General features: G+C 46.3%; 2 protein-coding genes across 2 annotated transcripts; both read right to left on the minus strand.

Annotated features, from left to right (window-relative positions):
* Positions 1-460: 460 nt before the first annotated feature.
* Positions 461-4,718, minus strand: LOC136399188 (kallikrein-7-like). The gene is made up of 6 exons (XM_066374138.1): positions 4,687-4,718; positions 4,191-4,317; positions 3,576-3,729; positions 3,184-3,431; positions 2,836-2,972; positions 461-859 (listed from the first exon to the last, which is right to left on the minus strand). Exons 2-6 carry the CDS (start codon positions 4,261-4,263, stop codon positions 704-706), a joined length of 768 nt encoding a protein of 255 aa, XP_066230235.1. The 5' UTR covers positions 4,264-4,317; positions 4,687-4,718; the 3' UTR covers positions 461-703.
* A 13,837-nt stretch (positions 4,719-18,555) lies between these two features.
* On the minus strand, positions 18,556-25,061 carry LOC136398194 (kallikrein-7-like). The gene is made up of 5 exons (XM_066372569.1): positions 24,989-25,061; positions 24,352-24,505; positions 23,881-24,110; positions 23,122-23,276; positions 18,556-18,618 (listed from the first exon to the last, which is right to left on the minus strand). The coding sequence occupies exons 1-5, from the start codon at positions 25,059-25,061 to the stop codon at positions 18,556-18,558; spliced, it is 675 nt and encodes a 224-aa protein (XP_066228666.1).
* Positions 25,062-26,623: the final 1,562 nt, after the last annotated feature.

The following is a 26,623-nucleotide window of genomic DNA, read 5'->3' on the forward strand; positions in this document are numbered from 1 at the left end:
CTCTTAGGATCTCTTCTCCCCAACCTTAGCTCTGAAGAGGTTCCCACCTATACTGTTCAGGTTATAAAAGTGCACAGGTGCAGAAAAAGAAACAGAAGGAAAAAGGCACCCATAACTATGTCCACAAACAGTTTGGTTCATGCTCTTTATTCTATGAATATTTCATTTCACATGGCGAGGATAACATACATATACATATACATTTGTATATTACTTTTTTCACTTAACAGATAGCATAAACATTTTTCCATGATACTAATAATTCTTTATAATAATTGTCTTGAGCAGTTCCATTAATATCCTTGTCACAAATCCACTTATGGTTTACACAAACAGTCCACTGGTTCAAACCTTGCTCCACGTTTTGGATTTATAAAGATTACTAGGTCTAAGGTCTTGAATAAGGGTCTTGATTCACCTTGCCTGTCTTCCAAAAATATAACACCTATTTATAGTTCCAGTGTGGTTCAGGCTGTTGGTCTCATTGCATCTTTACTGGCACTGAGATTTTTTATTTTTTGTTTATTTTGACTTTAGTTTTTATTTTGCTTAATTTCATTGGTTTACACACGTGATATTGTTGAGGTTTTAATATGACTTTGAGCAAAGGTAAAGTAAAATATAACTACAAGTCATCGATGTTCTTATTTCTGTAAATTTCCTGTTTGAGGCATAGCAATGGAGAGATGAGAGTTCAGAGAGGTTAGCGATGCCTTCTCATGGTTTGCTTTATCCAGTCCATGTACTTGCAGACTTGGGTATAAACACCTGGGTCATTGGGTTGGCCACAAGGGAAAGTTCCCCACGACACAAGTCCTTGCAGTGTGCCTTTGCATACCAGTGGTCCCCCTGAGTCACCCTGGAGGGGAGAGAGCAGATTAGTTTTGATTTCAAAGTAACCAGCACGGAGGTCTCCTATTCCCGGACTTTATCAAGCCTTAGTCTCATGAACACACAGCTTTCCCCCGGCCAATGGAAAGAAACTATTTTTTCTGTGCACCAATGGGAGAGCAAGAATTAATACCATCATTCCAAGACAATGCACGTTTTCTGAAGACATTGGCTTGGGCTCTGGTCAATCACAGGCAGGGGGTGGAGCTTTCAAGAAGTCAGAGCCCCACTTAATTTTCCATCAAAACGATTCTTTGCCAAGCCATGAAACAAAGGCACCTCAACTCCAGGGAATCCATACGTGCCCTTGCCCAGGGATGCTGTACAGCGTAGTCCTGGGAACTAGGGGCAGGACCAATGACCTAAGTCACAGGGTCAAGTGTAAAATGAAACTATGGACCACCTGGTGCAAATATATAAATTTCAAGACAGCAACGTGAGTGCATTAAACGTCGTGCGGGACTGTCCTGAGTGTGGGGATCTCTCCCTGCACAGCTTGCACGTTCATGAATCAGGTCCTCACTGGGAATAAGGGGGACCCCCCTATTCTTTTTTTTTTTACAGAGACAGAGAGAGTCAGAGAGAGGGATAGATAGGGACAGACAGACAGGAACAGAGAGAGATGAGAAGCATCAATCATTAGTATTTCGTTGCGACACCTTAGTTGTTCATTGATTGCTTTCTCATATGTGCCTTGACCATGGGTCTTCAACAGACTGAGTAACCCTTGCTCGAGCCAGCGACCTTGGTTCCAAGCTGGTGAGCTTTTGCTCAAACCAGATGAGCCCGCGATCAAGCTGGCGACGTCGGGGTCTCGAACCTGGGTCTTTCGCATCCCAGTCCGACACTCTATCCACTGCGCCACCGCCTGTTCAGGCGACCCTCCTATTCTTTAGGACACAGAGACCTCTCCCATCACCCCTTAACAAACACCATCCCCAAGCTGCTGAGAGCTGAGAGTTCAGATGTGAGCAAAGAGAAGTGGGGGTAAAAAGAGGCAAAGAATGGAAGAGAAAGAGTTAAAGAGAAGAAAGGGAAGAGGAGGGGAAAAGAGAAGCGAAAATATGGGACTGGAGAAAGAAGCAGAGATGGAGAAATAAAGAGGAAATAGAGAAGTAGAACAGAGAGAGAGAGAGAGAGAGAGAGAGAGAGAGAGAGAAAGAGAGAGAGAGAGAGAGAGAGAGAGATATCCTAGCACAGAACGGACACAGAGGAAAACAAGGAAATGAAATGAGGTGTAGAGAGAGGTGAGGGAAGATGATCCTCAGAGACAGAGCAGGGTAGGGGGTTACAGATGAGGACTCAGAGGGGTGGGGAGGAGGAGGGGCCCCTTCTTTTCTCAGAACCAGGACCCAGCTGAAGTGAATGAGCCATAAGCTACTGGCATGAAATGTCAGTGACTGCAATAAATAATATATTAATGCAATACCTTGAAGATCTAATTTAATATGAAAAAAAAATCCATGACCAAGAGGTTATCCCAATTTTAGATCAACCGGTTCAGTGCCATGCTGGGCTGAACCATAGGGGAACCCAAGGCAAATGGAAAACTCAGTAAAACTGGTTGTTTTTCATTGAAAATTCTGATATTTTGTTCATCAAGGACTTTTGCATGGGTTTTTAAAAAAAGATTGAATTAGAATTATCTTGGGTGTCCCCTTAAAGTTTGTGCTTGAAACCAGTGCCTCACTCTCTTTCTCTGCATTCTGGTCCCATTTTCTTACTACCAGGAACTCCCATTCAACATTGTGCCCACACTCAGGGTCATGCCAGCCCCCTGGGCTCCCACTCTGAGCTAGGCAGGGGGCTGACAGAGAGAGTCAGGAAAGCTGGACTGTCAGCACCAGGGTCAGGCATGCAAACTGTGGGGAGAGGGGAAGACAGGGCTCCGTGCTGGGAGGAAGTGTGTGGGGGGGGGACAGGGCCAGAGGAATGGGGTCTCACATTGCAGGCGTTGGTCTTCGAGTTGGGGATGCCGGCACACAGCATGGATTTTGCCAGCAGGTCCTTGTAAACTTGTTTGCAGTCATCGAAGGAGATGAGCTTGATATCCGTACACATGAGCTTGGATGGATAGGTCACTGTTGGGGAGGGGGTTGCAGGTCAGTTCAAAGCCTGGGCCGAAGACCCCCGAGTGCTGGTGGGGAGAAGATGTGGGCTGTGGACCTTGAGTTAAGAAGTGGCCGTGGGTTCAATCCTATGGCCATGAAAAGGGGCATGCTTCCGGGTCTCCTGAGTGTGAGGGAGGAGGGGACCAATGGTCAGGGCTCCTAGGTCACTGGGCAGCCTCACCATCAGGGCTGGTGATGGTGCCCCAGCCAGAAACGGTACATGAGGTGCCAGGCGGATCGCAGTGGGTGGGCAGGTTGATGGTGTTCACCGCAGATGACAACCTGGCAGGGTGGCCTAACTTCACCAGCATGATGTCGTTAACGTGGGTCTCTGTGGAGTAGCTGGGATGGACGAACGACTTTGTGGCCCTGATCCTCTGGGCTCTGCCAGTGCTCAGCTGGTCACTGCCCAAGTGCACATTGTACTCACTGGGAGAAAAGAGGCATTCAGAGAGAGATACTGTCACTGAGAGAGGGGAACAGGAATGCAGAGATAAGGGACAGGGACCCAGAGGGAGGGGGACAGAGCCCCAGAGGGAGAGCTGGAGCCCCTGAGGCTCTCCCGATGTGTACCTCATCTTGCAGTGGGCGGCAGTGAGCACCCACTGCTGGTTGATTAGCACGCCCCCACAGTGGAGCTGACTGCCTTTGAGTAGGGCCACCTGCCAAGGATGGGAGCCTCTTGGACATGGAACTCCATCAATAATTCTATTCTCAGTATCCGATCCTGAGTGGAGAAATGGAGAAAAACATGGGTGGCAAGCATCCAGGCAAAGCTGAGGAGTCAGTCAGCTGAGAAATTTGCAGAGGCAGACAGACAGGGAGGCACGGAGAAGGACAGAGGCAGAAACTGAGCCCAGCGCACAGAGAGCTGCAGACAGACGGAGAGAGATGGAGGGAGTCTGCCCAGAAGCCCAGGGGTAGTCTGGTCTGCAGGCAGCCCCAGCCAGATGCTGGTGGGAGAGACACTGAGGGCAGGGGGCAGCCTGGGGGACACACGGACCCCACGGGTCAGAAGGAAGCAGGAGGAAAGGGGACACAGCAGAAGAGTCTTGTCTCCAAGGGAGAAAGCTGCTGCAGGGGGAGGGTCCTGACTCAGGGACTCCTTGGAGCTCAGGGCCCTGGGAAGGGGAGGCGGGGACGCTGTGAGGCCCAGGGGCAAGGTCAGGCCCCCCATCTGGTCCTCACCTCCTTGTCTAGCAGATCCCAGAGCTAAGGAGAGCAGTACAACCAGCAGGGGTGAGAGACTGGGACCTGCCATGTGTCCGTCCTCTCTGATTGTCTGTTGTTCTGTCCCGTGGAGGAAGGGTCTTTTCTGCTGGGGCCAGAAAGACCAAGAGTTCAGGAAGCAGGAGTCCTGGTCCCTAGCCCACTGTCCTTCCTTAGACTCAGGAACCGTGCATGGTTTGCAGACAACTCTTTTCTCAAACCCAGAAGCCCTGTCCCTCAACCTCCTTCCTGCTTAGACCTAAAAACCTTGCTTCCCTGACATATGCTCCCTGCAGCTCAGGTTCTAGGCCCACAGACTCCCTCCGTCTCCGAGACACCCAAAATTCCACCTCCTGCTTCTCATCTCTCAGAACGAAGCCTCCAGCCCCCCCCCCATATTTATCCCCTCAGAAGGAGGCGCTAGCTGTCAGCTGTCCACTAGCTTTGCCTCCTGCCCCCCAAAGGCGCCTCTCACCTGCTGTGGATCTGAGCTGGGCTCCAGACCAGGTAGGGAGCCAAGCCTGCCTAGCCCTGTGCAGGGCGTCCCTCTTATAGCTCACCCGCCCCCGCTCCGGCGCCCGGTGTTTTAGGGTGCGGGCGGAGCCAGCTCTGGGACACCCCCTTCCTGAATTTGCGGTTGTCTGGAACCCCTGAGGCAGCTAAAGCAATAGGCCTGCATTCTGTCTCCGCCCTCACTCCCGATGCCGGGCGGGGGCGGTCGGTCCTCAGCCGGCTCGCCCCCGCACATTCTGGTCCTGGTGGCAGCTACCAAGGGAGGGACAGGTGCTGGCGCTGAGGGGCAGGACAGGAGTCAAGGACCCACACAGCTCAGGAATCGTCTGAGTTCTGTGTCGTCCACTGTGGCCAATTTCCTTGCCTTCAGCCCCTCTGGGGGTGGGGTGGGGTGTCGGGGACCCTACATCCTAACTCTGAGCACCCTGTAGGGACTTGTCCAGGCTGAATCTTAAATGTGCCATTGGACCTGAATCCAACCCCTAATCTAATATACAGGTACAAATAAGAAAGGGGACACTTTCCAAACTTCACCCACTAAATGCTTACTGTGACCACTTAGTCTGTCTCCTACATGTATTTCTATACAGACTATGTACTGTTTTTGTAACAAAAAATATCTGTAGGAAGTATTATCTAGTGTAAACTTTTATTCAGCCTATAAAATGTCTTGAACATTTTTTCCCCCTCTTAGTACATTTAGATGATTTCTCCCTTTTTACACTGTGGCATAATATTTCATACTCTAATATTATTCTGATCATGTGACCCATTTCACACTGAAGTACACCTGGAGGGCTTTTATCAGAGTAATGGTGAGAGGGATTTCTTTGTACAATCATCTTTGCTTACAGAGCTTTTTCGCTTTGCCAGAAACTGTTCTGGCCTTTGAGGACACAGCTTCGACAGAACAGCAAAAATTCTACATATGAGTGAAACCATCTGGGAATTGTCTTTCTCTGACTGGCTTCTTTCATTTAGCACAATGCTCTCCAGGTCCATTCATGCTGCTGCAAAGGGTAAGATTTCCTTCTTTTTATGGCTGTGTAATATTCCATTGTGTAAATGTACCACAGAGGGAAAGGGAATGGTTGAAGAAAAGAACATGAGGTAAACATTTCCTTCAGTAGCTATCCAGAAGAGGGGTTGATGGGTCATATAGTAATTGTATTCTTAATATTTTGAGGAATCTCTATACTGTTTTCCATAGTGACATTCCCACCAGCAGGAGTGAGGGATCCTTTTTCTCCACAACTTCTCCAACTCTTATTATTACCTGTCTTGATCAGTATCTACCTGGCACAGTAAAAAGGGAGGCAGGAAAGGAAGGTATGACCTAGAATGTTCTAGCAGGGAAGGCTTTTTTTTTTTTTTTGAGTAATTATTTTTATTATTTATCAATTACAATTTACATTATATACTATTTTGTATTAGTTTCAGGCATACAGCATAGTAATTAGAAAATCACACACTTTATAAAGTTTTTCCTCTGATATTTTCAGTCTGCACCTTGCACCATACATAGTTGTCAGGATATTCTTGATTACATTCTGTATGCTGTACTTTACATAACAGAAAAGACTTTTTTTTTTTTTTTTTTTTTTTTTTTAAGCTGGAAACAGGGAGAGACAGCCAGACAGACTCCCGCATGCGCCCGACCGGGATCCACCCGGCACGCCCACCAGGGGCAATGCTCTGCCCACCAGGGGGCGATGCTCTGCCCCTCTGGGGCGTCGCTCTTTTGCGACCAGAGCCACTCTAGCGCCTGGGGCAGAGGCCAAGGAGCCGTCCCCAGCGCCCGGGCCATCATCGCTCCAATGGAGTCTTGGCTGCAGGAGGGGAAGAGAGAGACAGAGAGGAAGGAGGGGGTGGGGGTGGAGAAGCAAATGGGTGCTTCTTTTGTGTGCCCTGGCCGGGAATCGAACCCGGGTCCCCCACATGCCAGGCCGACGCTCTACCGCTGAGCCAACCGGCCAGGGCCCAGAAAAGACTTTTTAACTTGAGGTAGGTGAGCTAAAGGGAGAAGGGCGGGCACTGGTGTCAGACACATCACAGGACTCATGTGGCACAGGGACTGAGGAGCAAGGTAGGACTTTGACTTTATTGTGAGCAGAAACCATTGCCTCATTATTTTAGATAGCACAATTCTACTAGTGGAATTGACCCCAACTTCTAAGTCAGAATAAGTGTGATTCATTCCTCAGCTCTGAGCCCAAATCTTTTCTTAATCCCGACCTCTAACCCAATTCTACCTCTGTCCCATAATTTGATGCATAATATACATTATTGTTGCCTATCCAAGCATTCACTCCTTCTAACATTCTGTCAGAACCTTGATTTGGTTGGATAACCTTGAATCCTCATGTGACTACAGCTAAGGTTTCCTGCATCAAGCATGCAACCATATTCTGCTGTGCAGGGATTGGTTTAGGAATGAACATGTGATGCAGTTCTGACCAATGAGGAATGAGGGGAAGATCACTGGGCTACTTTTTGAACCACTGTCTTCTTTCCAAAGTGAGACAAGAGAAGAGCTCTCCTTTACTCTGTCAAACGGTGTCCCTTCTGGATGTAAATTCTGGAAGCGAGGCAGCCTTCCTGGAGCCATGGAGGGGAGGGGCAAGTAGACAAAGCCATAGCAACACCGATGGCCACACAGAGAGGTGGATATAATGAGGGTCTTGCGAGGTCACTGAGCTGCAAGATTAATGCTCCATGGAACCCCCTCGTCTTATATCATCATCAGGTTCTTATCTTGGTTTCAAGGTTGTTTTTGGCTCCCACAGTTAAACTCGTCATTACTAATACCTCAGTGTTGAGTCCAAATCTTGTGTCGGATTCCAAATTCAATCTTAAACCATAACTGTAAATGTTATTCAAACTAGAGTAGAATCTTCATGTGGTATCCAAAGTCACCAGCAAACCCAACCTTATCAACTGTGGTAGCTCTTTCTCCAGGATATTTCCAACACCTACTCTCAGACCTAGTCCTTTACACACTATAAAATACGTACCGAGCACTAGCTGCACCAATGCTGAGGATACAGTGCAGCTCAAGCCTGGACATGCAGAGTCCCTTCCTTCAAGGAACTGACCGTCCACTGTTAAAGAGAAATTAATCAAGTCATTGATACACAAATGTAAAATTACACTTATAGTGAATGTGCAGAGGATTGTGAAAGCACTACCAGCGGGTTTTAACCCCAAAAGTAACAGCTGAGAGTGGAAAGAAAAGTAAGCATGAACTAGAAAACAAGGTAAGGGGCCTGGAGGGTATCATGCAGAGGAAACAGCGGGTGCAGAGGTCCTGAGATGGAAGGGGCGTACAGATAGAGCTCAGAGAACAGAGGTTGCCTGGAGTCAGATGAAAAACCTTGCAGGTCATGGTGATTTGAATTTTACCTTGTTGACAATGGTGAATCACTTGGATTTTATTCAGAGGACAGACATAAATCATTTGTATTTTCAAAATATCAATCTGGCTACTTTATGTAGGAGGAATTTAAAGGGGATGTAGAGACACTAGGAGGCTATTGCTGTTGTCCAAGAGAGAGATGCTGGTGACTTGGACAAGGCCATTTAGGAGGTGGAGCTGGTAACAGGGGTCACCTCCTCTGAATTCTATTACAAAGAGGAAAGGAGCCACACTTCTCTGAAGCCCTGCTATTTACTCACAAAGAAGCAGAACTTCTCTTCTGCTAAGTTTTGCCTATCTATCAGTGTTTCTAGTTATTTAATCCGATTTTGTTGCTAAACATTTGTCTTCACAAGCAGAGGGAATGTCTCTGATATTTGTTGGTGTTTTCTGTAACACTCAGCCCAAACCAGGGAATATAGGAGATACTTAAATAATGCTAGTTTGCAAACCACTAGCATCCGCAGTTCTGACAACTTTAGAGTCAGCCTTTTCTTGATCCCTCAGCTGCACAGCTGTGGGACGTGACAGAATTTGGTTCCCCAAGTCAGACCAGTCCAGGCTTGAATTTTAGATAACTTAATTTTTCTGAGCTTCACATTGTCTCCTGTTCTCTAAAGTGAGGGAGAGCAAATCTGCTTCTTGAGGCAAATGGGAAGATTAAATAAAATGGTGAAAGAAAAATGACTGGGCATTCACAAGCCCTGAATTAATATTACCTGCTTTATCACATCACCCAGGGAATACAGCAGCTTCAATTTCTTGTTGTACCTTCTGTGTGATGTGCCACATGTCAGATCTTGTCACTATTCCTCACATAATTTCAAGTGAGAATAGTCTTCTTCATTTATATAGATAAGAAAACAGAGGTTTTAAAGAGGTGAGGTCACTTCAGTAGCCATTCAGTTCACAAATTCTAAGGGGCTGAATTCGCATGCTGGAGACTGCTCACGGTCTGACCATTGCTCAAGCCCCCACTCGGAAAAGGACATTTCCTGGGGACACCATTATCTACTCTGAGTTTCATATGGCTGAAAAAAATATTCAGGACCCCCTCAGCCTATTAACGATGCCACCTTTCATGCTGACAAGAGTCCTAAATCCCAGCCCTGCCATGCCCTTGGGTTTAGTCCCAGACCAGTTTCTAAATCCCACCCACACACCCCAATGCACATCACCCTCGCCCTCTCACCTAGCTCCCGAAGCTGTGCCTGTTGACTCATCCTCTAGCTCACAATCACAGCTGAGAACTGGCATCTGCCCATCCTGCCAGCTGTGCCTTGCCCCGGGGGACCCTGGACACTGATCCTGGGACCTTCGGGTTTAGCTCCTTTGTCTTCTGAAGGCCAATTGTTTCTGATTTTCTGGATTTACTTCCCCCTTCTTCAAGAACATCACTTCTTGGAAAGGTGTCCTCTCATATACTTTTAGTAAAACTACCAATTATACTTCTTTTTCTAACCCCAACCCTAACATTTTGACCTTTATCCCACCCTTATTCTCATGTTCAATCCAATTACTACCTAAAAATCTTGCTCTTATTTTTGTCTCCAACTTTACTTTCCACCTTGTCATCAACTCTACATATTACTTTGACCCTTTGCCTAAGAAACCTCTAAAATAAAGTCTACCAGCTTCCAGTCAAGATGCAAAGTAGAGCCTGACCAGGTGGTGATGCAGTGGATAATGCATCGGAATGGAACGCAGTGGAGCCAGTTTTAAAACCCGAGGTTTTCAGCTTGAGCACGGGCTCATCCAGCTTGAGAGTGGGCTCACCAGCTTGAGCACAGGGTCACTGGCTTGAGCATAGAATCATAGACATGAACCCATGGTTGCTGTTTTGAGCCCAAAAGTTATTGGCTTGAAGCCCAAGGTCGCTGGCTTAAGCTCAAGGTTGCTGGCTTGAACAAGGGGTCACTTGCTCTGCTGTAGCCCCCCGGTCAAGGTACATATGAGAAAGCAATCAATGAACGACTAAGGAGCTGCAATGAAGAATTGATGCTTCTCCTCTCTCTCCCTTCCTGCTGGTCTGTCCCTATCTGTACTTCTCTCTTTCTCTCTCTCTCTCTCTCTCATACATACACACACAGAGATGGCAAAGTAGGTAACTTTGTGCTTGCCTCCTCTCACTATTATATTAAAATTATAACTAAATTATAGAATAACTATCATTGAGAAACACTTGAAAACTATCTGTACTGATTTTCTATTACTAAGGATATAGAGAAGAAGCCACATCAAGAATGGTAAAAAAGACAGAGAAGTAACAATGAGGAGGTCCCACAAGCATGTTGTTGTGATGAAGAATTGGGGGATATCTCCACTGCAGAGATCCTCCTTGAAGAATGAAGGGTCCCAGCCCATAAAGCTCTCCCTCGCCTAGGGCACTAGTGCTGGGGGAAGAGTCCCAATAATATGTAGTTGTGAAATCTATGGGGGATTTTATTCTAGAAACACACAGGGCTGCGAGAGACAGAAAAATGCTGCTCTTAAAGTGTATGCCACAAACTCCTACATTCACAAATTCAGTTGCTTGATGCTTCAGTGCAGGGGAAGCAGCTCAAAAACTACCACAGATACATAGGAAAGAACTAAATTGATTAATCAGGGTGTAGCCGAGGGGCTGCAGTAGAGGCAAAAGACAGGGAAGCACTTTCTAGAGCAAAAAGTACTTGCAAACACTGCTATTTATTTGTTGAACTCTCCTTCCAGTCAGCTACCTTGGTGCAGGCATGCATCAAATCTGACTTTGGCCTTCACCAGAGACTCTTTCAAGAGGCTCAAGTCCCAATGTGCCTAGTGGCTGGTTTCAAACACCATCTGAGCACCACTCAGTGAGTTCCACAAATGATAATCCTGAAGGGTGGACTTGGCTGGCAGCAGAGCCTTGTCACAGTTACTTCTGCTCCATGGGATCAGCTTCATGTACTATAGTCATGGCCAACCCTTACATCCAGCCAACCTGAAGGTCAAACTTACCAACTGATATTCCAGCAGCAATAGAGTCCCAACTACCACTGGAGGACACACACAACCCATGGGGGCACTGCTGGAGCACTCAGCTAAAGTGACCAGAATATTGTGCCACTGGGCCCTCCTAGGACACTTTCTATATGAGTCTACTCTGTCAAGACTGGGAGACACAGCCTGACCAGGCAGTGGTGCAGTAGATAGAGTGTCAGACTGGGGCATGGAGGACCCAGGTTTGAAACCCTGGAATCACTGGCTTGAGCGTGGGCTCATCTGACTTGAGCAAAGCTCACCAGCTTGAGCACAAGTTAGGTGGATTGAGCAAAGGGTCACTCGGTCTGCTGTAGCCCCTGGTCAAGGCACGTATGAGAAAGCTATCAATGAACAACTAAGATGCCACAATGAAGAATTGATGCTTCTCATCTCTCTCCCTTACTGTCTGTCTGTCCCTGTCTGTACCTCTTTCTATCTTTTCCTGTCTGTCTCGCGCGCGCGCACACACACACACACACACACACACACAAACAAACCCCCACATAAAAACAAAGACTGTGAGACATAGAAGATTCATCTAATACTTGGAAGCAAACACCACAGGGGTGCAGCCAAAATGGGGAGACAGAGAAACATGTGCCAAATGAAGGAACTGGACAAAACTACAGAAAAAGAAGTAGATAAGATGGAGACATGCATTCTACCAGATACAGAATTAAAACACTGGTTATTAGGATGATCAGTGAACTTAGAGAAAAATATATGAACTCAATGAGAACTAAACAAAGAGAGAGAAAACATAAAATTGAGCCAGCCAGAAGTGAACAATACAATAACTGAAGCGAAGGATACACTAGAAGGAATTCATGGCAGATCAGATAAAGCAGGGGATGAAATCAGGAATCTGGAAATAAATGAACATAAAATACCTAATTAAAACAACAAAAAGGAAAAAATAATTTAAGAGAAATGAGTGTAGTTTAAGGAATCTCTGAGACAACATCAAGCAGACTTATATTCACATAATACAGGTACTAGAAAGAGAAGAGGAGAGAGAGAGTGAGAGATAGAGAGAGAGAGAAAGACAAAGGGATTGAAAACTTATTTTAAGAAATAATAACTGAAAACTTTCTTAATCTGTTGAAGAAAATAGACACACAAGTCCAGGAAATGCAGAGAATCTCAAACAAGATGAACTCAAAGAAGCCCACACCAAGACACATCACAATTAAATTGCTAAACGTTAAAGATAAAAAGAGAGTACTAGGCCCTGGCCAGTTGGCTCAGCGGTAGAGCGTCAGCCTGGCATGCGGGGGACCCGGGATCGATTCCCGGCCAGGGCACATAGGAGAGGTGCCTATTTGCTTCTCCACCCCCCCCCCTTTCTCTCTGTCTCGTCCCCTCCTGCAGCCAAGGCTCCATTGGAGCAAAGATGGCCCGGGCGCTGGGGATGGCTCCTTGGCCTCTGCCCCAGGCACTAGAGTGGCTCTGGTTGTGGCAGAGTGACGCCCCGGAGGGGCAGAGCATCGCCCCCTGGTGGGAAGAGTTTCGCCCCTGGTGGGCGTGCCGGGTGGATCCCGGTCGGGCGCATGCGGGAGTCTGTCTGAGTGTCTCTCCCCGTTTCCAGCTTCAGGAAAAAAAAAATACAAAAAAAAAAAAAAAAAAAAAAAAGAGAGAGTACTAAGTGTAGCAAGAAAAAGCTCTGGCTGGATAGCTTGGTTGGTTAGAGTGTCAACCCAATAGTCAAAGGTTGCAGGTTCGATCCTAGGTCAGGGCACATACAGGAACAGATAGATGTTTCTGTCTGTCTGTTTCTCTCCCCCTTCTCTCTGTAATCAATAAATAAAAAGTTAAAAGTAGCAAGAGAATAACAGGTATGTACAGGGAGCTTTTATAATAATGTTAGCTGATTTATCAACAGAAACTTTGCAGGTCAGAAAGAAATGGTATGAAATATTCAAGGAAATGAAGGGCAAAGAACCACAAGCAAGAATATTCTGCCCAGAAAAGCTATCATTTAGAATCAAAGGGGACACTGGCTGGCTGGCTCAATGGTAGAGCATCGATCTGGCATGTGGATGTCCCCAGGTTTAATTCCTGATCAAGGATCACAGAAAAAGCACCCACCTGCTTCTCCACCCCTCTCCCCCTCACTTCTCTTTCTTTCTCTCTCTCTTTTTCTCTCTTTCTTCCACTCCTGAGCCATGACTCAATTGGAGCGAGGTGGCCCTGGTTTCTGAGGATGGCTCCATGACTTCTATCTCAGGTGCTAAGAAAAGGTCAGTTGCTGAGCAATGGATCAACACCTCAGATGGACAGAACATCGCCCCCTAGTGGGGATGCCCAGTGGATCCCAGTAGGGGCTCATGTGGGAGTCTCTCTGCCTCCCTTCCTCTTACTGAAAGAAAAAAAATAAGCAAAGGGGAGATAAAGAAGTTCTCACACAAGAAAAAGATAAAAACATTCAGTACCACTAAACCATTATTACAAAAAAGTTATAGAGATTTTAGGTAGAAAAGAAAAGAAAAGAAAAGAAAAGATCAAAACTCTGAATAAGAATATACAGGAAAAAAATGCTCGTTGTCAAAGGCAAACACTTAATAAAAGCAGTGGATCAACCAACTATAAAGTAAGTAGAAAGGTTAAAAGACAAAAAGGAAGATCATATGTAATTATAACAATAAATTAAAGAATACACACAGAAGAAGTAAAAATAATTTAAAATCATAAACCTGCATGGGGTGAGTGATAATTGTAGTAATCTTAGAATGTATTTGAACTTAAGCAGCCATCATCCTAAAATAGACTTCTATAAACACAACTTGGTATATATGAAGCACAAGGTAACCCCAAATAAAAAATCTATGAGATTTATAAAAAAAATAAAGAGAATGCAAACCAAACATAAAATACAGAAAGCCATCAACACATAAGAGAAGAGAGCAAGAGACTAATACAGTAACAGGAAGAACTATAAAGACGATCAGAAAACAGTTAATAAAATGGCAATAACTACATACCTATCAATAATTACTTTAAATTTAAATAGGCTAAATGCTCTAATCAAAATACACAGGGTGGCTGAATGGAAATAAACCAAACACCCATACATATGCTGCCTACAACAGACCCACTTAAGCTGGAAAGACACACACACAGACCAAAAATAAAGGGATAGAAAAGGTATTTCATATAAATGGAAACAGAAAAACAAAACAAAAAATTGGGATAGCAATACAGTACATATCAGTCAAAATACCCTTTAAAAGAAAAGCTGTAACAAGACACAAAGAAGAGTGCCTGACCAGGCAGTGGTGCAGTGGATGGAGCATTGTACTGGGACCCAGAGGACCTAGGTTTGAAACCCCAAGGTCCAACCCAAGGGTTGCTGGCTTGAGTGTGGGATCATAGACATAACCCCATGGTTGCTGGTTAAGCCCAAAGGTAGCTGGCTTGAAGCCCAAGGTCACTGGCTTGAACAAGGGGTCACTTGCTCTGCTGTAGCCCCCCATTCAAGACACATATGAGCAAGCAATCAATGAACAACTAGATGCTTCTCACTTATTTCCCTTCTTGTCTGTCTGTTCGTTTCTCTTTCTGTCTCTGTCACACACACACACAAAAAGACACACAGGAAGGCATTTGATAATGATAAAGGGATCAATCCAATAAGAGGATAAAACTTTGTAAACATCTGTGAACCTAATCTACGAGCACCCCAATATATAAAGCAAGTATTGGCAGATATAAAGGGAGAGATTGGCATTAATATGATAATAGTAGAGGACTTTAACACCCCATCGAGATCAATAGATAGGTCCTCCAGACAGAAAATGGACAAGGAAACAGTGGCTTTAAGGACACATTAGACCAGATGGAATTAATCGATATTTTTTAGAATATTTCACCTAAAAGCAGATACACATTTTTTTAAGTGCTTATGAAATATTTTATAAGATAGACAACATGTTAGGCCACAAAACAATTCTCAATAAATTTATGAGATTTTATGTCATAAATGAGAAATTATGTCAAGCATCTCCAACCACAATGATATAAAACTAGATATCAATTATAAGAAGAAAACTAAAAAAATCACACAAGCCACTGGAGCTTAAATAACAGTGCTACTAAATAATGAATGAGTTAACAATGAAATTAAGGAAGAAATCAAAAGACACCTTGAGACAAATGAAAATGGAAATGCAATAACCCCAAATCTATGGGACACAGTGAAAACAGTTCCAGGAGGAAAATTCATAGCAATACAAGCCTATCTCAAGAAACAAGAAGAGTTCAAATAAACACTATAACCTTACACCTAAAGGTACTAGAAAAATAAGAATAAACAAAATCTTAAGTGAGTAGAAGAAAAGAAATAATAATGATCAGAGTGGAAAAAAAATGAAATAGAGTCTAAAAAATGGGAAAGATAAATAAAACCAAGAGCTGCTTTGTTTTGAAAAGGTAAAGAACATTGATAAACCTTTAGTCAAATTCATAAAAAAGGGTTAAAATTCAAATTTTTGAATAAAATCAAAAGTCAAAGCAAAGTGACAGCCAATGCTACAGAAATAAAAGGACTATAATAAAGCAGTTAAGTTTTTAATTTTTTGAGGAACTCTTATTATTATTTTTTTTTTTCCAGAGATAGTCAGAGAGAGGGACAGATAGACAGGAAGGGAGAGCGATGAGAAGCATCGATTCTTAGTTGCGGCACCTCAGCGTTTCAAACCTGGGTCCTCTATGTCCCAGCCTGATGCTCTATCCACTGCGCCACCGCCTGGTCAGGCTTTTGAGAAACTCTTTATATGGTTTTCTATAGTGGCTGCACCAATCTGCATTCCCAGCAACAGTACAGGAGAGTTTCCATTACTTGCAATCACCAAGATATGGAAGCAACTTATGTGCCCATCAGTACACGTGCAGATAAAAAAGCCGTAGTACATATATACAAGGCAGTACTACTCGACCATGGAGAAAGAATAAAATCTTACCTGTTGCAAAGGCTTGGATGGACATAGAGGGTATTATGCTCAGTGAAATAAGTCAGTCAGCTAAAGACAAAGGCCATATGATTTCACTTAATTGTGAAATCTAAAGAACAAGATAAATGAAAAAAATGAAATTGAAACACTCTCACAGACAAAGAGAGTGGGCTCATGGTTGAAAGAGGGGAGTGGTTCTGGGGAACTAGATGAAAAAGGTAAAGGCATTAGGAAGTATTAATTGATAGTCACAAAGTAGTCATGGGGATGTGAAGTACAGCACAGGGAATATGATCGATAATATTGAGCTAACTATGGGTGATGCCAGCTGGGTACTGGAGATACTGGGGAGAACACTTGAAACCAACACAAGATAATATTGAAAGTAAACTGTAATTAAAAATAAACATAAGAAGATCAGGCCTGACCAGGTGGTGGCATGGTGGATAGAGCATTAGACTGGGAGGTGGAGGACCCAGGTTCGAAACCCTGAGGTTGCTGGCTTGAGTGCAGGCTCATCCGGCTTGAGCACAGACTCACCAGCTTGAGCACGGGGTCGTTGGCTTGAATCCAAGGTCACTGGCTTGAGCAAAGGGTCACTGGCTCAGCTGTGACCTCCAGATCAAGGCATATTTGAGAAAGCAATCAATGAACAACTAAGGTGCCGCAACAAAGAATTGATGCTTCTCATCTCTCTCCATGTCTGTCTGTCCCTCTCTCTGACTTTTCTCTCTTTCTGTCAAAAAAAAAAAAAAAAAAAATCAAGAAGACAAGAATGTCTACTTCCACAAGTTTTATTCATTATAGTATCGGAATTCCTAGCCACAGCATTGGAAAGGAAAAAGTTAAACTATAATTATTTTAAAATGACATGATATGCTATATAGAGAACTGCCGCGGACCAGCGCGGCTCCAAATAACGTGCGGAATTGAGGAAACACACTTGTCAAAACAAAACCAATGGGACCGGGAGGACTCTTCAAACTGCCTGGCAGTATCTGAGTGCCTCACAGCCCCAGTTCGCTTTATTATATAGACCTATGCAAATCAAGGACCCTGATACAAAGTTGCACATAAAAGGCTAAGACAGGAACTCTCCCAAGGCAAAAACAGGATACATTAGTGAAATTTACAAACATCTGAAACAAACAAAGAGTCAGAGGAAGGGCATGTTTATTGCTTCCTGCAACCCAAGGAAGGAAGTGGAGTGGGTGCAAACACTCAGCATCAAAGCCAAATATGGAGATGGAGGGGGTAGAACTTAGCCCCCTGCCAAGCCTCGAATCTATAATGGCTTTTTGCCATTAATGGTCCACAACAGAGAACCCTAATGATTCCACCAAAAATCCCCAAAACAAAACAACCCATCAGAACTAATAAATGAATTCAGTAAAATACAAAATTAATATTCATAAATTAGTTGTATTGTTTGAGTCTCAAGTTTATTCTTTTTCTCACTATAGCTCCATGGGATGTTCCTATCATAAAACTATTCCTCACTGAGGGGGCTATTGTGGGAGTTACGTCCTGTGTCCTAAATGATAGGTAAACCTTCACCTTGAGCAGGCCCTGCCCACTTTTTTTTGTGCAACCGGTGTAATAACATGCTTCATATGTCAGAATGAATTCTTTTTTCAGATCTCCAGGGATAAACAGAAGCAGATAACCCCAACATTCCTCATGCTTACTTTTTACCCGCACACCTTGGTAAACGTTTCGTGTGAGATGTTAACCGTCCTGCATCCCCCTGTAAAGGAAACCTGTGTCTCCGTGTTACTTGGTATCCAGACCTAGAAGTGTCACCACTGTACCTTTCAAAAATCCAGCAAGAGCTCTGTATCAAGTCACTGCAAATAAATCCGCCTCCAGACTCGTACAATGGAGCAGAGGCGTGACAGGGCCAGGCGCCTCCGGCCTGACTTGGTGCCACGGCCATGTTTTGTTACTTGTTAAAACTGTGGGTAATATATTGATTTAGCAGAGCATGCTGGAGAGAGAGGCTGATGGAGCTTCATGATGGTGGGTGCCCCCAAGTCTAAGACATTCCTTCAACGTGTCACTTACCCAGAGGCAGGATGAGGCTGGAGATCTGTACTCCTGTGTGTGAGGAATGAGGGGGCTGGTGGCTTGAACTCTGAACTCTGAGTCAGAAGGAATCTGGGGCCCCCAAATCTTGAGTTTCAGTGAAGAAAGGGCTGCAGGCCTTAACTCCTGGCTCCGAGGGAATAGATGGTTAGGAGTCCAGGTTGAGCGGATTGAGGGAGGAGTGTCTTAGGATCTAGACTGATGGGTCTTAGATGTGAAGGGGTTGAGGGCTTCAACTACTGGATCTAAGAAAGAAGGGGCTTGGGGGCCTGGAATTCTAGCTCTGAAAGAGGAGGTGATGGGCAGGTAGACCCCTGGGTCAGAGGTAAGAGTATCTGGGGGCACAGACTCTTAAAACAGAGGGAGGAGGTGCTGGCGGCTAGACTCCAGTATTTTGAGGGGTCCTGTTTTCCTGAGCAGGGTTTTGGTGGTTGTAGAATTTCTGCAATATGGGAAAAAGTGGGGAGTGAAGTCCAAAAGAGACACAATAGGAGGGTGAAATGAGGAGAGGAAGGATCTGGGAAATGTTGGGGGAAAGGGAATTCTGGAGGAAAAACTGGAAACAGAGTTGGAAGGAGTGAGTCTTAGGCTGGAGAGGTTTCCGGAGTCAGCAGAGTCTGCGGTGTGATTGCCCAGGGAGCCCAGGAACCAGGAGTGTGGGGACCTTGCCGGGTTCTGAGTCACAGGGGAGCCCTCCCTCTTCCCTCTTTCCTTTCACAGTCCCCTTTCCCAAATTCTTGGAGAACAGGAGCCCACCTACCCACGTTTCCACCCCATCTTTCTCTTTTATTCTAGACTCCGGGTGCTCAGTTGTGTCAGGCCTTCCGTGAATCCCAGTGTCCTAAGTGCCAACACTATTTTTCTTGAAAATCACTTTCCTTTCTCCAAGTTTGTCACTGTGAAATGCTCAAAAACAGCTTTCAAATACATTACTACCATAATGAAGTTGGCATGCCTCTTCTCCCTCTCTTCCTCCTTCCCTTCCCTCCCCTTCTTTCCGCTTCCCTCCTCTCCCCTCCACCCCCCGTTGGGCTAGAGGCAGAGTAAAGGCTCCGAATCAGAAACATTTTCCTTTCCTGTGCGCCTCCGTTAAGATCTCCTCCCCTCCACAATCTTAGCTCTTCAGAGGTCCTACCTCTATGTTTCAGGCTATAAAAGTGCACAGGTCGCTCTGCCAGAAAACTGTTGGTTAAAGCATTGTCCGGAAGTGCAGAGGTTGGCAGTTTGATCCCTGGTCAGGGCATATACAGGAACAGATCGATATTCCTGTCTTTCTCTCCCATTCTCTGTCTCTAAAATCAATAAAGTGAACACTAAAGCAAAGTGCACAGACACATAAAGGAAACAGAAGGAAGGAGACACCCCATGACTACGTCCACATGCCGTTTGGTATGCACTATTTCAGATTTTTATTCCATGGATATTTCATTTTATACGGTGAGGATCTCATGCATATACATTTTTGTGTCTTCCTTTTTTTCATTTAACATTATATGACATAAACATTCTTTCATCATTTCACACAATGACTCTGCATAATTATTATCCTGAACAGCCTCATTAATATCCTTGCCTTAAATAGATTCATTGTTTATACAAATAATCCACTAATTGGTATATGTTCAGTGTTTTCATTTGTTGGGCAAATAAGTTTGTAAAATTTGAGTTATTTGATTTTGCTCACTTTTATTGTTAAAAATGGCCGCTGCTCACGCTGCTCATGCTGCCATGTGATATGGCTAATTACCTTTCTGCTTGGGAGAGGGCTTGGTTATGCTAATGTTTGGTAGAGGAGGGGTTGTTGCACTGAGAAGTTTTAAGAGAAGGAGGCCATTTTTGAAAAGAGGCCACGTTTTTGCAAGGAAGAGGCAGCCAAGATGGCGGGTGCTGAAGGAGAAGCCAATTTGTGCAGAGAGAAGGAGATGAGAACCAGAGGTGACTGAGCTGGTGGGGCCTTTGATTCTAGGAAAACTGGGAGAAAGTCAGTGGCTTTCGGAGCCCTGAATGAAAAGGGATGTGTTTTCACGCTGTGTGTATTTACTCCCCAGCTGGTTGCAAGGCCAGAATAAAGGTAATGGCCCACCATTTCTTGGTTCCGTTGTATCTCTATCATCTATCCTAATCAAATGCAAACCTGCACCTGCCTGGCGGCTGCGACAACCATGACTACTGGCTATACACCACTGCTTTGTTATGACAGATAACATGATGAATTCAAACCTTGCCCACATCTTGTGTTTCACTTTATTTTATTTTCTGAAATTAGAAGTGGGGACACAGACAGACTCCCTCATGCGCCTGACCAGGATCTACCCGGCATGCCCACTAGGGGGCAATGCTCTGTCCATCTGGGGCGTTGCTCTGGTGTGGCCAGAGCCATTCTAGAGCCTGAGGTTGAGGCCATGGGACCATCCTCAGTGCCTGGGCCAACTTTGCTCCAATGGAGCCTTGGCTGGGGGAGAGAGGTAGAAAGAAAGGAGAGGGGGAAGGGTGGAGAAGCAGAGGGGCACTTCTCCTGTGTGCCTTGACTGGGATTCAAACTTGGGACTTCCACACTCCAGGCCAACGCTCTACCACTGAGCCATCTGACCAGGACCAAACCTTGCCCACATTTTGGATTTGCTAGAATTACTGGATCAAAGTGCTTAATAAGGCTCTCGATTCATCTTGCTCAACCACCTGCCATTAAATGTACTCCAATTTTTCAGTTCCAGTGGTGGAAGCTGAAGGTCTCACTGCGTGTTTACCAGTTTTTGTGTTTTTTGCTAATTTTATTTTATTTCTTTGGAATTTTATTGAGGTTTTAATATGACTTTTTAAAATAGTAATGCCAAATACGGCTAGAGGTCATGGGTACCTTTATTTCTGTGAATTTCCTGTTCAGGGCATAAGGATGGAGAGATGAGAGAATGGAGAGATTAGGAATTGTTTTTCATAATCTCATTTATCCATTGATAGTACTTGCATACACGGGTGTAAACAATTGGGTTGAAAGGTAAATATCCCCTGGACACCAGCCCTTGCAGGGAGCCTTCGCACATCAGCGGTCCCCCTGAGTCACCCTGCAGGGGAGAGAGCAGATTAGCTTTGGCTTCAGAACAACCAGCACTGAGGTCTTACAGTCTCCACAGTTACCAAGTCTTTGTCCAGCCAGACAATAGCCTGCCACCCTGACCAATAGGAAGAGACATATTGTCTCTGTAGACCAATGGGAGAGCAGTTATTAATGTTATCATGCAGAGGGCAAGCCAGGTTTTCTGAAGGCATTGGCTTGCTCTCCAGTCAATGAGACTAATCACATGGAAGGTACAGAGAGGGTTTCCAGAAAGTCAGCGCCTCATTTATGTTTCATTGTGAACCACTCTTTGCCAAGCAACTGGGAAAGGGAGCGTTATCTCCTGAAAATCGATACATTCCCTTACCCAGGGATGGAGGACAGGGTAGTCTTGGAAATGAGGCAGGACCAGTGACCTAATTCACAAGGTACAGTGCAAAGTGAAAATGTAACCCACCAGGTTCAAATATATAAATTTCAAGACCGCAGCAGAGGTGAGTTAACCGAGCATGGGACTGTTCCGAGTGTGGGGTTCTGTGTCCCTGCACAGCCTTGCACTTTAATGAATTATTCCTCAGTGTGCGACAGAGGGGGACCTCCCATTCTTTAGGACACACAGCCCTGTCCCATCACCCCCTCTCTATTTGCTCTTTGTGCACTCTGAAAACTGAGAGTGCAGAAAGAGCAAATAGAGTGAGGGTACAAAGAAGCAAGCAGACAGAGAGAGAGAGAAATCCTAACACAGAGCGACACAGAGGAAAACAGGAAAATGAAGTGAGGTGTAGAGAGGGGTGAGGGAAGATGATTCTCAGAGGCAGAGCGGGGTGTGGGGGGGTTACAGATGAGGAAGGGGGACAAAATGGAGGGGCCCCTCCTTTTTCCAGAACCAGGTACAAAGCTATATAAGGAGGGTATTAGCCCCAAGCACTTTTCAGTGACTGCAATGAGTATTTTAATGCAATACAGTAAAACTTAAATTTAATATAAAAAATTTCACCACAAACCTAGAATCCCAATTTTAGATAAACACAGGGTCAGTAGAGTGCTGTGCTGAACCACATAAGAGCCCAAGGCAAATAGAATGAGCAGTTAATACTTGCTCTTTGTTGAAAGCTCTGATATTTTGTTCACATGGATTTTTTTGCATGTATTATTATTATTATTTTAGTGAGAGAGAGAGACAGAGAGAGGGACAGCCAGGGACAGACAGACAGAAAGGGATAGAGATGAGAAGCATCTATTCTTCATTGTGACAGCTTAGTTGTTCATTGATTGCTTTCTCATATGTGCCTTGATGGGGGGGGGGGGTTACAGCAGAGCAAGTGACCCCTTACTTAAGCCAGCGACCTTGGGCTTCAAGACAGTAACCTTTGGGCTCAAGCCAGCAACCATGGGTTCATGTCTATGATCCCATGCTCAAGGCAGTGATCCTGTCCTCAAGCCGGTGATTTTGGGGTTTCAAACCTGGATCCTCAGTGTCCCAGGCCAATGCTTTATCTACTGTGCCACCACCTGCTCAGGCGGCATAGATTATTTTTAAAATAATTCATTGGGATGTGATTTATCGTGGTCACTGACCTTTTGGTGCCCCCTTAGTGTTTGTGCCGGTAGCCAGTGCCTCACTCTCCTTCTCATGGTCCCAGCCCCATTTTCCCACCTCTAGTTTCTGTTCTTGAACTTTGTGCCCACCCCCGAGGCCACACTAGCTGCCCTTGGCTCCCATTCTGAGCTAGGCAGAGGACTGAGCAGAGAGCCAGGAAAGGGAACTGGGAAGGTGGGGGTGGGGCTCAGCACCGGGATCAGGCGTGCAGACTGTGGGGGAGGGGAAGACAAGGCTCCGTGCCAGGAGGCAGCGGGGCCCAGGGCCTGGCTGGAGAGAAGGGGACTCACTTTGGAGGCATAAGAGAGTCTGTCGGGGGGAGCAGCACAGATGATGTATTCTTTCAATAGGATTTTGTGAAACTTCCTGCAGTCCTTGTAGGATACGAAGGAAACATTCGAGCACATGAGCTCTGGCGGATTGGTCACTGTTGGAGAGGTTAGGGGTCAGCCAGAGTCTTGGGGCCGGTGGACCCCCGAGGGTTGAGGTAAAAGAATGGGGCCTGGATATTGAAGCAGGAGGGGCGGGGTGACTCAATACTGCGGTTATGAGAAGGAGCTAATCTGGGACTCCTGGGTTTGAGTGAGAGAAGATCTTGTTCTGAACTCCTGGCACTGAGGGATGAAGGTTCTGAGGTCCAGATTCTCGGGTCAGAGGGTGAAAGGTGAAGGGACCAAGGCTCCTCCTATCTGTGGAAGGAGGGAGTTAGGGGTTTCAACACTTGGGTCTGTAGGAAAAGTTCCTGGGGGCAAGTACTCTTGTGTCTAAGGGTTGGGTCCTGGATGCCTAGGTCTCTGGAAATGCATCTGGGGGACAGGAACTCTTAGTCTGAGTGAGGAGCAGGCGGGGGTTCTGGACTTCTGGGCCCAAAGAATGCAGGCCTTAGATTTAAGGGTTATGGATCTTGGGATGGAGGATCTAAAGGCTAGGAGTTCTGGATCGAGGGTGGAGAACCCGGGGGCTGGGACTCCCAGGTCTGGAAAAGGATAGTTTTGAGGATCTGGGCTACCAGGTTACAGTTGTAGCCTCACCTACATTGATGGTGATGCTGCCCCAGCCAGAAATGGTACACCTGGCCCCAGTGGGTTTGCAGTGGGAGGGCAGGTTGACCTTCCTCACAGTCGATGACAGATTGGCTGGGCTGCTAAGCTTCACCAGCATGATATCATGAATTTGTTTTAGCATCCTGAACGCAGGGTAGGGGAATGACTCTGTAGCTCTGATTCTCTGGGTTTTCCCACCAACCAGAAGGTCACTGCCCATCTGCACGGTGTACTCACTGGAAAAAATAAAAGGCAACGTTTGGAGAGAGACACTGTGATTGAGAGAGGGGGATAGAAGGGGACAAATCTCCTGAGATAAAGGGACAAAGATCCAGAGAGAGATCGACAGAGACCCAGAGTGTGGAAGAGAGAGAGACACAGAGAGAGACAGAGCCCCCGGAGAGTGACACGGAGGCAGAGAGTGGCAGGGACAGAGACCCAGAAGGAAAGCGAACCGCTGTGGCTCCCTGCACCTACTGTCGATAGCAGTGGGCCACGGTGAGCACCCACTGCTCGTGGATCAGCATGCCGGCACACTCGAACTCACTGCCCTGAAACAGGGCCACCTGCCAGGGTTGGGAGCCTCTTGGACATGGAACTCCATTAACAATCCTTTCCCCTGTATCCTGGGCTGCATGGAGACACGGAGAAAACATGGGTGGCAGGCAGGCGTCAGGGGAAGTCTGAGGTCGCGGCGGATGGATTTCCGGAGACAGTGATGGAGAGAGAGGCAGACAGACAGGGAGGCACGGAGAAGGGCAGAGGCAGAAACTGAGCCCAGCGCACAGAGAACTTCAGACAGAGACAGAGAGAGAGAGGGAGGGAGCCTGCCCAGAACCCAGGGGAGCGTCTGGTCTGCAGGCAGCCCCGGCTGGACACTGGTGGGAGACACACTGAGGGCAGGGAGCATCCTGGAGGGCACCCGGACCTCAGGGGTCATAAGGAAGCAGGAGGAAAGGGGACATAGCAGAAGAGTCTTGTCTCCAAGGGAGAAAGCTGCTGCAGGGGGAGGGGTCCTGACTGAGGGACTCCTTGGAGCTTGGGGCCCTGGGGAGGGGAGGCGGGGACGCTGTGAGGCCCAGGGACAAGGTCAGGCCCCCTGTCTGGTCCTCACCTCCTTGTCCAGCAGTTCCCAGGGCCAAGGGCAGCAGTACAACCAGCAGGGGTGAGAGACTGGGACCTGCCATGTGTCCTCTCTGAGCCTCTGTGACTGTCACGTGGAGGAAAGGCGTGTTCTGCAGAGGGCCGGAAAGACCAAAAGTTCCAAAAGCAAGAGTCTCGTTCCCTAGCTTGTTCTTTCTCATACCCAAGCTCTCAGTTCCCTAACCCCCTCCTTCCTCAGACTCAGAAGTCCATACCTGAGACACCCTTCTACTCAAGACCGCAGAATCTAGCTTTCCATATCTACCCATTTATAATTTCATATCCCAAGCTCTCTTTTTGGTAAAAGAAAAACACCCCAAACTCATACCTCTAGGCCTTTCTCAGACCAGAGTGCAGGACTCTTCCTGTTTCCTCTTCAAGCAAGAGTCAAGAGATCCATTCAGACTCCCCACCTCAGCCCAGTGAGACTGTGGCTGCTCGCAGCGGGTCTGATCTGGGCTCAGACGAGAGTAAAAGTCAACTGTGGAGAGCCCTGTGCAGAGTGTCCCTCTTATAGCTCACCCACCCCACTCCAGCCCACACCCAGAGTCCTGAGCTCAGGAGAAGTTGGCTCTGGGTGCCCCTACCTGTATCTGTTCTTATCTGAAACCCTTGAGGCAGCTAAAGCCACAGGCCCGCATTCTCCCTCCACTTTCAATCCCTAGGCGATGTGGGTGGTACCCAGCCGACTAGGCCCCAGCCAGTGGTGTAAGGCAGTGGTCCCCAACCCCCGGGCCGCAGACCGGTCCCGGTCCGTGGGCCATTTGGTACTGGTCCTCAGAGAAAGGATAAATAACTTACATTATTTCTGTTTTATTTATATTTAAGTCTGAACGATGTTTTATTTTTTAAAAATGACCAGATTCCCTCTGTTACATCCATCTAAGTCTCACTCTTGACGCTTGTCTCGGTCATTGATACATTTATCCGTCCCATCCTAAAGGCTGGTCCGTGAAAATATTTTCTGACATTAAACCGGTCCGTGGCCCAAAAAAGGTTGGGGACCATTGGTGTAGGGAACATAACTGGCGTCCGGGGCACAACACTTTATTGGCACCCCCTCCCCCCTAACTATGCTTCTACTTTGCTTTTCTTCTTTGTCTTGGAGACATCTGGTGCCCCTCTGTGAGTGGTGCCCAGGGCATGAGAGACCCCCTTACCCTCCTCTCTACGCCACTGGCCCAGCACAGTCTAGCTCCACCATGTCTGGTGACAGCTGCCAATGGAGAGACTCGATGCTGGAGCTGAGGGGCAGCAGTAGGTTCCTGTTGGGCAAATAAGTTCTAAAATCTGTGTTATTTGGTTTTGCTCACTTTGATTGTTAAAAATGGGCACTGCTCACATGATGATGCTCTCACATGATACAATTAATTACCTTCTTGCTTGGGAAGGGGCTTGGTTATACTAATGTATGCTGGGGGAGGGCTTTCACGCCAAAAGGTTTTAAAAAGAGGAGCTAGGAAGACATTTTGGGGCAGAGAGAGAGAGAGAGAGAGAGAGAGACCATGTTGTTGTACAGAGGAGGAGACCATGTTGTTTCAGGGGAGAGAGGCCACATGGTTGGAGGAGAGGAGGCAGTCAAGATGGCCGGGTGCTGAAGGAGAAG

Source organism: Saccopteryx leptura, chromosome 3 (assembly GCF_036850995.1).
Source record: "Saccopteryx leptura isolate mSacLep1 chromosome 3, mSacLep1_pri_phased_curated, whole genome shotgun sequence".
Classification (NCBI taxonomy): domain Eukaryota; kingdom Metazoa; phylum Chordata; class Mammalia; order Chiroptera; family Emballonuridae; genus Saccopteryx; species Saccopteryx leptura.